The sequence below is a fragment of the Microchirus variegatus genome (assembly GCF_963457635.1).
Source record: "Microchirus variegatus genome assembly, chromosome: 17".
Lineage (NCBI taxonomy): Eukaryota > Metazoa > Chordata > Actinopteri > Pleuronectiformes > Soleidae > Microchirus > Microchirus variegatus.
In genome coordinates, this window is record NC_139818.1 from 2,285,346 (window position 1) to 2,296,655 (window position 11,310).

The following is an 11,310-nucleotide window of genomic DNA, read 5'->3' on the forward strand; positions in this document are numbered from 1 at the left end:
TGGACTCAACCATCGTTACCTCAATAACACCATCTTCATCATCCATACCCTGACTGGTTGATGATGTGAAAGATGGCAAACTTGGAGTGACTGTTATTGAGCTTCTTAGCACCTCATCAGAGACTGTAGAAACTGGTGGTTCTCCTGAAGGTGATGATGTTGTTGTCTGATCTGTTCCAAGACTTTCTTTGGTTCCAGGTGTTTGTGCTGTTGGGGACACAGTGCTGAATAAGGATGAAGATGTTTCTAGGACAACAGAGGATGAAGTGAACATGTCTGGAGTTTGGCCACCTGATCCTTCTTCATATACTGAAGTGGGGGAAGAAGTATCAGCAGTCTGATCTGGCAGTGATGTTGGCTTCTCTGTGCTGAACAGTGATGAAACAGAAGGAGATGCAGTGACTTTGATTGATGCATCAGTCGTCTGTTCAGATGAACTTTCTTCATCAGTTGTTGTGATTGCCGAACTTTTCTCTGGAGTTACTGAATCTTCCTCTGTCTGACTCATGGTAACAGTCTCTTGTGTTTTAGATGACAATGACGTTGGTTGGTCAGTACTGTAAAGTGATGAAGCAACTGTAACAGTGGCTGAGGAAGAATCACTTGTTTTGGATTCATCTAATGCAGTAACTGATGGTGACTGTGAACTCAACTTTGAAGGGAAAACAGTTGTAGTGAAGACTGAGTCTTTAGTAAATTCAGTAGTGCCTTCTGCAGAACCTTCTGTATCTGTTGAAATGAGGAAGGATGCTCTTTCAGATTTTATGGTTGACGATATGACAGGAGGTGGACTTTGAGTCAAAGTTACTGAACTTCTTAGCACCTCATCAGAGACTGCAGAAACGGGTGGTTCTCCTGAAGGTGATGATATTGTTGTCTGATCTGTTCCAAGACTTTCTTTGGTTCCAGGTGTTTGTGCTGTTGGGGACACAGTGCTGAATAAGGATGAAGATGTTTCTGGGACAAAGGAGGATGAAGTGAACATGTCTGGAGTTTGGCCACCTGATCCTTCTTCATGTACTGAAGTGGGGGAAGAAGTATCATCAGTCTGATCTGGCAGTGATGTTGGCTTCTCTGTGCTGAACAGTGATGAAACAGAAGGAGATGCAGTGACTTTGGTTGATGCCTCAGTCGTGTGTTCGCTTGAGCTTTCTTCATCAGTTGTTGGGGAGGCAGAACTCTTTTCAGATGTCACTGAATCCTCCTTTGTCGCACTAGTGGTAACAGTCTCTTGAGTTCTAGATGACACCGAAGTTGGTTGGTCAGTACTGTAAAGTGATGAAGCAACTGTAACAGTGGCTGAGGAAGAAACACTTGTTTTGGATTCATCTAATGCAGTAACTGATGGTGACTGTGAACTCAACTTTGAAGGAAAAACAGTTGCAGTGAAGACTGAGTCTTTAGTAAAGTCAGTAGTGCCTTCTGCAGAACCTTCTGTGTCTCTTGTGATGAGGAAGGATGCTGTTTCAGACTTTATGGTTGATGCTATGATGGATGGACTGGACTCAACCATCGTAACCTCACTAACACCATCTTCATCATCCATACCCTGACTGGTTGATGATGTGAAAGAAGGCAAACTTGGAGTGACTGTTATTGAGCTTCTTAGCACCTCATCAGAGACTGTAGAAACTGGTGGTTCTCCTGAAGGTGATGGTATTGTTGTCTGATCTGTTCCAAGACTTTCTTTGGTTCCAGGTGTCTGTGCTGTTGGGGACACAGTGCTGAATAAGGATGAAGATGTATCTGGGACAACAGAGGATGAAGTGAACATGTCTGGAGTTTGGCCACCTGATCCTTCTTCATGTACTGAAGTGGGGAAAGAAGTATCATCAGTCTGATCTGTGACAGCACTGTCTTCGTCTCTAACTGGCAGTGATGTTGGTTTCTCTGTGCTGAACAGTGATGAAACAGAAGGAGATGCAGTGACTTTGATTGATGCCTCAGTCGTGTGTTCGCTTGAGCTTTCTTCATCAGTTGTTGGGGAGGCAGAACTCTTTTCAGATGTCACTGAATCTTCCTCTGTCTGACTCATGGTAACAGTCTCTTGTGTTTTAGATGACAATGAAGTTGGTTGGTCAGTACTGTAAAGTGATGAAGCAACTGTAACAGTGGCTGAGGAAGAACTTGTTTTGGATTCATCTAATGCAGTAACTGATGGTGACTGTGAACTCAACTTTGAAGGGAAAACAGTTGTAGTGAAGACTGAGTCTTTAGTAAAGTCAGTAGTGCCTTCTGCAGAACCTTCTGTGTCTGTTGTGATGAGGAAGGATGCTGTTTCAGATGTTATGGTTGATACTATGATGGATGGACTGGACTCAACCATCGTTACCTCAATAACACCATCTTCATCATCCATACCCTGACTGGTTGATGATGTGAAAGATGGCAAACTTGGAGTGACTGTTATTGAGCTTCTTAGCACCTCATCAGAGACTGTAGAAACTGGTGGTTCTCCTGAAGGTGATGATATTGTTGTCTGATCTGTTCCAAGACTTTCTTTGGTCCCAGGTGTTTGTGCTGTTGGGGACACAGTGCTGAATAAGGATGAAGATGTTTCTGGGACAACAGAGGATGAAGTGAACATGTCTGGAGTTTGGCCACCTGATCCTTCTTCATGTACTGAAGTGGGGGAAGAAGTATCATCAGTCTGATCTGTGACAGCACTGTCTTGGTCTCTAACTGGCAGTGATGTTGGCTTCTCTGTGCTGAACAGTGATGAAACAGAAGGAGATGCAGTGACTTTGATTGATGCCTCAGTCGTGTGTTCGCTTGAGCTTTCTTCATCAGTTGTTGTGGAGGCAGAACTCTTTTCAGATGTCACTGAATCTTCCTCTGTCTGACTAGTGGTAACAGTCTCTTGAGTTCTAGATGACACCGATGTTGGTTGGTCAGTACTGTAAAGTGATGAAGCAACTGTAACAGTGGCTGAGGAAGAAGCACTTGTTTTGGATTCATCTAATGCAGTAACTGATGGTGACAGTGAACTCAACTTTGAAGGGAAAACAGTTGTAGTGAAGACTGAGTCTTTAGTAAAGTCAGTAGTGCCTTCTGCAGAACCTTCTGTATCGGTTGAAATGAGGAAGGATGCTGTTTCAGATTTTATTGTTGATGCTATGATGGCTGGACTGGACTCAACCATCGTTACCTCACTGATACCATCTTCATCATCAATACCCTGAATGGTTGATGATATAAAAGAAGGTGGACTTTGAGTCAAAGTTACTGAACTTCTAAGCACCTCATCAGAGACTGCAGAAACGGGTGGTTCTCCTGAAGGTGATGATATTGTTGTCTGATCTGTTCCAAGACTTTCTTCGGTTCCAGGTGTTTGTGCTGTTGGGGACACAGTGCTGAATAAGGATGAAGATGTATCTGGGACAGAGGAGGATGAAGTGAACATGTCTGGAGTTTGGCCACCTGATCCTTCTTCATATACTGAAGTGGGGGAAGAAGTATCATCAGTCTGATCTGGCAGTGATGTTGGCTTCTCTGTGCTGAACAGTGATGAAACAGAAGGAGATGCAGTGACTTTGATTGATGCCTCAGTCGTGTGTTCGCTTGAGCTTTCTTCATCAGTTGTTGTGGAGGCAGAACTCTTTTCAGATGTAACTGAATCTTCCTCTGTCTGACTAATGGTAACAGTCTCTTGAGTTCTAGATGACACCGATGTTGGTTGGTCAGTACTGTAAAGTGATGAAGCAACTGTAACAGTGGCTGAGGAAGAAGCACTTGTTTTGGATTCATCTAATGCAGTAACTGATGGTGACTGTGAACTCAACTTTGAAGGGAAAACTGTTGTAGTGAAGACTGAGTCTTTAGTAAAGTCAGTAGTGTCTTCTGCAGAACCTTCTGTATCGGTTGAAATGAGGAAGGATGCCGTTTCAGATTTTATTGTTGATGCTATGATGGCTGGACTGGACTCAACCATCGTTACCTCACTGATACCATCTTCATCATCAATACCCTGAATGGTTGATGATATGAAAGAAGGTGGACTTTGAGTCAAAGTTACTGAACTTCTTAGCACCTCATCAGAGACTGCAGAAACGGGTGGTTCTCCTGAAGGTGATGGTATTGTCGTCTGGTCTGTTCCAAGACTTTCTTTGGTTCCAGGTGTTTGTGCTGTTGGGGACACAGTGCTGAATAAGGATGAAGATGTATCTGGGACAGAGGAGGATGAAGTGAACATGTCTGGAGTTTGGCCACCTGATCCTTCTTCATATACTGAAGTGGGGGAAGAAGTATCATCAGTCTGATCTGTGACAGCACTGTCTTGGTCTCTAACTGGCAGTGATGTTGGCTTCTCTGTGCTGAACAGTGATGAAACAGAAGGAGATGCAGTGACTTTGATTGATGCATCAGTCGTCTGTTTAGATGAACTTTCTTCATCAGTTGTTGTGGAGGCAGAACTCTTTTCAGGTGTCACTGAATCTTCCTTTGTCGCACTAGTGGTAACAGTCTCTTGAGTTCTAGATGACACCGAAGTTGGTTTGTCAGTACTGTAAAGTGATGAAGCAACTGTAACAGTGGCTGAGGAAGAAGCACTTGTTTTGGATTCATCTAATGCAGTAACTGATGGTGACTGTGAACTCAACTTTGAAGGGAAAACTGTTGTAGTGAAGACTGAGTCTTTAGTAAAGTCAGTAGTGTCTTCTGCAGAACCTTCTGTATCGGTTGAAATGAGGAAGGATGTTCTTTCAGACTTTATGGTTGATGCTATGATGGCTGGACTGGACTCAACCATCGTAACCTCACTGATACCATCTTCATCATCAATACCCTGAATGGTTGATGATATGAAAGAAGGTGGACTTTGAGTCAAAGTTACTGAACTTCTTAGCACCTCATCAGAGACTGCAGAAACGGGTGGTTCTCCTGAAGGTGATGGTATTGTCGTCTGGTCTGTCCCAAGACTTTCTTTGGTTCCAGGTGTTTGTGCTGTTGGGGACACAGTGCTGAATAAGGATGAAGATGTTTCTGGGACAAAGGAGGATGAAGTGAACATGTCTGGAGTTTGGCCACCTGATACTTCTTCATATACTGAAGTGGGGGAAGAAGTATCATCAGTCTGATCTGGCAGTGATGTTGGCTTCTCTGTGCTGAACAGTGATGAAACAGAAGGAGATGCAGTGACTTTGATTGATGCCTCAGTCGTGTGTTCGCTTGAGCTTTCTTCATCAGTTGTTGGGGAGGCAGAACTCTTTTCAGATGTCACTGAATCTTCCTCTGTCTGACTCATGGTAACAGTCTCTTGTGTTTTAGATGACAATGACGTTGGTTTGTCAGTACTGTAAAGTGATGAAGCAACTGTAACAGTGGCTGAGGAAGAATCACTTGTTTTGGATTTATCTAATGCAGTAACTGATGGTGACTGTGAACTCAACTTTGAAGGGAAAACTGTTGTAGTGAAGACTGAGTCTTTAGTAAAGTCAGTAGTGCCTTCTGCAGAACCTTCTGTATCTGTTGAAATGAGGAAGGATGTTCTTTCAGACTTTATGGTTGATGCTATGATGGCTGGACTGGACTCAACCATTGTAACCTCACTGATACCATCTTCATCATCTATACCCTGAATGGTAGATGAAATGACAGAAGGCAAACTTGGAGTCAATGTTATTGAGCTACTTAGCACCTCATCAGAGACTGTAGAAACTGGTGGTTCTCCTGAAGGTGATGATATTGTCGTCTGATCTGTTCCAAGACTTTTTTTGGTTCCAGGTGTTTGTGCTGTTGGGGACACAGTGCTGAATAAGGATGAAGATGTATCTGGGACAACAGAGGATGAAGTGAACATGTCTGGAGTTTGGCCACCTGATCCTTCTTCATGTACTGAAGTGGGGGAAGAAGTATCATCAGTCTGATCTGTGACAGCACTGTCTTGGTCCATAACTGGCAGTGATGTTGGCTTCTCTGTGCTGAACAGTGATGAAACAGAAGGAGATGCAGTGACTTTGATTGATGCCTCAGTTGTGTGTTCGCTTGAGCTTTCTTCATCAGTTGTTGGGGAGGCAGAACTCTTTTCAGATGTCAGTGAATCTTCCTCTGTCTGACTCATGGTAACAGTCTCTTGTGTTTTAGATGACAATGAAGTTGGTTTGTCAGTACTGTAAAGTGATGAAGCAACTGTAACAGTGGCTGAGGAAGAACTTGTTTTGGATTCATCTAATGCAGTAACTGATGGTGACTGTGAACTCAACTTTGAAGGGAAAACAGTTGTAGTGAAGACTGAGTCTTTAGTTAAGTCAGTAGTGCCTTCTGCAGAACCTTCTGTATCGGTTGAAATGAGGAAGGATGCTGTTTCAGATTTTATTGTTGATGCTATGATGGCTGGACTGGACTCAACCATCGTTACCTCACTGATACCATCTTCATCATCAATACCCTGAATGGTTGATGATATGAAAGAAGGTGGACTTTGAGTCAAGGTTACTGAACTTCTTAGCACCTCATCAGAGACTGCAGAAACGGGTGGTTCTCCTGAAGGTGATGGTATTGTCGTCTGGTCTGTCCCAAGACTTTCTTTGGTTCCAGGTGTTTGTGCTGTTGGGGACACAGTGCTGAATAAGGATGAAGATGTTTCTGGGACAAAGGAGGATGAAGTGAACATGTCTGGAGTTTGGCCACCTGATACTTCTTCATATACTGAAGTGGGGGAAGAAGTATCATCAGTCTGATCTGGCAGTGATGTTGGCTTCTCTGTGCTGAACAGTGATGAAACAGAAGGAGATGCAGTGACTTTGATTGATGCCTCAGTCGTGTGTCCGCTTGAGCTTTCTTCATCAGTTGTTGTGGAGGCAGAACTCTTTTCAAATGTCACTGAATCTTCCTCTGTCTGACTCATGGTAACAGTCTCTTGAGTTCTAGATGACACCGAAGTTGTTTGGTCAGTACTGTAAAGTGATGAAGCAACTGTAACAGTGGCTGAGGAAGAAGCACTTGTTTTGGATTCATCTAATGCAGTAACTGATGGTGACTGTGAACTCAACTTTGAAGGGAAAACAGTTGTAGTGAAGACTGAGTCTTTAGTAAAGTCAGTAGTGCCTTCTGCAGAACCTTCTGTATCTGTTGAAATGAGGAAGGATGCTCTTTCAGATTTTATGGTTGACGATATGACAGGAGGTGGACTTTGAGTCAAAGTTACTGAACTTCTTAGCACCTCATCAGAGACTGCAGAAACGGGTGGTTCTCCTGAAGGTGATGATATTGTTGTCTGATCTGTCCCAAGACTTTCTTTGGTTCCAGGTGTTTGTGCTGTTGGGGACACAGTGCTGAATAAGGATGAAGATGTATCTGGGACAGAGGAGGATGAAGTGAACATGTCTGGAGTTTGGCCACCTGATCCTTCTTCATATACTGAAGTGGGGGAAGAAGTATCATCAGTCTGATCTGGCAGTGATGTTGGCTTCTCTGTGCTGAACAGTGATGAAACAGAAGGAGATGCAGTGACTTTGATTGATGCCTCAGTCGTGTGTCCGCTTGAGCTTTCTTCATCAGTTGTTGTGGAGGCAGAACTCTTTTCAAATGTCACTGAATCTTCCTCTGTCTGACTCATGGTAACAGTCTCTTGAGTTCTAGATGACACCGAAGTTGTTTGGTCAGTACTGTAAAGTGATGAAGCAACTGTAACAGTGGCTGAGGAAGAAGCACTTGTTTTGGATTCATCTAATGCAGTAACTGATGGTGACTGTGAACTCAACTTTGAAGGGAAAACAGTTGTAGTGAAGACTGAGTCTTTAGTAAAGTCAGTAGTGCCTTCTGCAGAACCTTCTGTATCTGTTGAAATGAGGAAGGATGCTCTTTCAGATTTTATGGTTGACGATATGACAGGAGGTGGACTTTGAGTCAAAGTTACTGAACTTCTTAGCACCTCATCAGAGACTGCAGAAACGGGTGGTTCTCCTGAAGGTGATGATATTGTTGTCTGATCTGTCCCAAGACTTTCTTTGGTTCCAGGTGTTTGTGCTGTTGGGGACACAGTGCTGAATAAGGATGAAGATGTTTCTGGGACAGAGGAGGATGAAGTGAACATGTCTGGAGTTTGGCCACCTGATCCTTCTTCATATACTGAAGTGGGGGAAGAAGTATCATCAGTCTGATCTGGCAGTGATGTTGGCTTCTCTGTGCTGAACAGTGATGAAACAGAAGGAGATGCAGTGACTTTGATTGATGCCTCAGTCGTGTGTCCGCTTGAGCTTTCTTCATCAGTTGTTGTGGAGGCAGAACTCTTTTCAAATGTCACTGAATCTTCCTCTGTCTGACTCATGGTAACAGTCTCTTGAGTTCTAGATGACACCGAAGTTGTTTGGTCAGTACTGTAAAGTGATGAAGCAACTGTAACAGTGGCTGAGGAAGAAGCACTTGTTTTGGATTCATCTAATGCAGTAACTGATGGTGACTGTGAACTCAACTTTGAAGGGAAAACTGTTGTAGTGAAGACTGAGTCTTTAGTAAAGTCAGTAGTGTCTTCTGCAGAACCTTCTGTATCGGTTGAAATGAGGAAGGATGCCGTTTCAGATTTTATTGTTGATGCTATGATGGCTGGACTGGACTCAACCATCGTTACCTCACTGATACCATCTTCATCATCAATACCCTGAATGGTTGATGATATGAAAGAAGGTGGACTTTGAGTCAAAGTTACTGAACTTCTTAGCACCTCATCAGAGACTGCAGAAACGGGTGGTTCTCCTGAAGGTGATGGTATTGTCGTCTGGTCTGTTCCAAGACTTTCTTTGGTTCCAGGTGTTTGTGCTGTTGGGGACACAGTGCTGAATAAGGATGAAGATGTTTCTGGGACAGAGGAGGATGAAGTGAACATGTCTGGAGTTTGGCCACCTGATCCTTCTTCATATACTGAAGTGGGGGAAGAAGTATCATCAGTCTGATCTGGCAGTGATGTTGGCTTCTCTGTGCTGAACAGTGATGAAACAGAAGGAGATGCAGTGACTTTGATTGATGCCTCAGTCGTGTGTTCGCTTGAGCTTTCTTCATCAGTTGTTGTGGAGGCAGAACTCTTTTCAAATGTCACTGAATCTTCCTCTGTCTGACTCATGGTAACAGTCTCTTGAGTTCTAGATGACACCGAAGTTGGTTGGTCAGTACTGTAAAGTGATGAAGCAACTGTAACAGTGGCTGAGGAAGAAGCACTTGTTTTGGATTCATCTAATGCAGTAACTGATGGTGACTGTGAACTCAACTTTGAAGGGAAAACTGTTGTAGTGAAGACTGAGTCTTTAGTAAAGTCAGTAGTGTCTTCTGCAGAACCTTCTGTATCGGTTGAAATGAGGAAGGATGCCGTTTCAGATTTTATTGTTGATGCTATGATGGCTGGACTGGACTCAACCATCGTTACCTCACTGATACCATCTTCATCATCAATACCCTGAATGGTTGATGATATGAAAGAAGGTGGACTTTGAGTCAAAGTTACTGAACTTCTTAGCACCTCATCAGAGACTGCAGAAACGGGTGGTTCTCCTGAAGGTGATGGTATTGTCGTCTGGTCTGTCCCAAGACTTTCTTTGGTTCCAGGTGTTTGTGCTGTTGGGGACACAGTGCTGAATAAGGATGAAGATGTATCTGGGACAAAGGAGGATGAAGTGAACATGTCTGGATTTTGGCCACCTGATACTTCTTCATATAATGAAGTGGGGGAAGAAGTATCATCAGTCTGATCTGGCAGTGATGTTGGCTTCTCTGTGCTGAACAGTGATGAAACAGAAGGAGATGCAGTGACTTTGATTGATGCCTCAGTCGTGTGTTCGCTTGAGCTTTCTTCATCAGTTGTTGGGGAGGCAGAACTCTTTTCAGATGTCACTGAATCTTCCTCTGTCTGACTCATGGTAACAGTCTCTTGTGTTTTAGATGACAATGACGTTGGTTTGTCAGTACTGTAAAGTGATGAAGCAACTGTAACAGTGGCTGAGGAAGAAGAACTTGTTTTGGATTCATCTAATGCAGTAACTGATGGTGACTGTGAACTCAACTTTGAAGGGAAAACAGTTGTAGTGAAGACTGAGTCTTTAGTAAAGTCAGTAGTGCCTTCTGCAGAACCTTCTGTATCTGTTGAAATGAGGAAGGATGTTCTTTCAGACTTTATGGTTGATGCTATGATGGCTGGACTGGACTCAACCATTGTAACCTCACTGATACCATCTTCATCATCTATACCCTGAATGGTAGATGAAATGACAGAAGGCAAACTTGGAGTCAATGTTATTGAGCTACTTAGCACCTCATCAGAGACTGTAGAAACTGGTGGTTCTCCTGAAGGTGATGATATTGTCGTCTGATCTGTTCCAAGACTTTCTTTGGTTCCAGGTGTTTGTGCTGTTGGGGACACAGTGCTGAATAAGGATGAAGATGTATCTGGGACAACAGAGGATGAAGTGAACATGTCTGGAGTTTGGCCACCTGATCCTTCTTCATGTACTGAAGTGGGGGAAGAAGTATCATCAGTCTGATCTGTGACAGCACTGTCTTGGTCCATAACTGGCAGTGATGTTGGCTTCTCTGTGCTGAACAGTGATGAAACAGAAGGAGATGCAGTGACTTTGATTGATGCCTCAGTCGTGTGTTCGCTTGAGCTTTCTTCATCAGTTGTTGGGGAGGCAGAACTCTTTTCAGATGTCAGTGAATCTTCCTCTGTCTGACTCATGGTAACAGTCTCTTGTGTTTTAGATGACAATGAAGTTGGTTTGTCAGTACTGTAAAGTGATGAAGCAACTGTAACAGTGGCTGAGGAAGAACTTGTTTTGGATTCATCTAATGCAGTAACTGATGGTGACTGTGAACTCAACTTTGAAGGGAAAACAGTTGTAGTGAAGACTGAGTCTTTAGTAAAGTCAGTAGTGCCTTCTGCAGAACCTTCTGTATCTGTTGTGATGAGGAAGGATGCCATATCAGATTTTACTGTTGATGCTATGATGGCTGGACTGGACTCAACCATCGTTACCTCACTGATACCATCTTCATCATCAATACCCTGAATGGTTGATGATATGAAAGAAGGTGGACTTTGAGTCAAGGCTACTGAACTTCTTAGCACCTCATCAGAGACTGCAGAAATGGGTGGTTCTCCTGAAGGTGATGATATTGTTGTCTGATCTGTCCCATGACTTTCTTTGGTTCCAGGTGTTTGTGCTGTTGGGGACACAGTGCTGAATAAGGATGAAGATGTATCTGGGACAAAGGAGGATGAAGTGAACATGTCTGGAGTTTGGCCACCTGATCCTTCTTCATGTACTGAAGTGGGGGAAGAAGTATCATCAGTCTGATCTGTGACAGCACTGTCTTGGTCCATAACAG

At 43.5% G+C, this 11,310-nt stretch overlaps 2 protein-coding genes across 2 annotated transcripts; both read right to left on the reverse strand.

The window, feature by feature from the left end:
* Nucleotides 1-816: 816 nt before the first annotated feature.
* Nucleotides 817-6,844, reverse strand: LOC310939471 (uncharacterized protein; the record flags this gene model as incomplete). The annotated part of the gene is made up of 2 exons (XM_083904237.1): nucleotides 817-1,020; nucleotides 1,520-6,844. 2 exons carry the CDS (start codon nucleotides 6,842-6,844, stop codon nucleotides 817-819), a joined length of 5,529 nt encoding a protein of 1,842 aa, XP_083760363.1.
* Nucleotides 6,845-7,863: 1,019 nt separating this feature from the next.
* On the reverse strand, nucleotides 7,864-10,951 carry LOC310939472 (uncharacterized protein; the record flags this gene model as incomplete). The annotated part of the gene is made up of 2 exons (XM_083904238.1): nucleotides 7,864-7,965; nucleotides 8,069-10,951. The coding sequence occupies 2 exons, from the start codon at nucleotides 10,949-10,951 to the stop codon at nucleotides 7,864-7,866; spliced, it is 2,985 nt and encodes a 994-aa protein (XP_083760364.1).
* Between the last annotated feature and the right edge of the window lie 359 nt (nucleotides 10,952-11,310).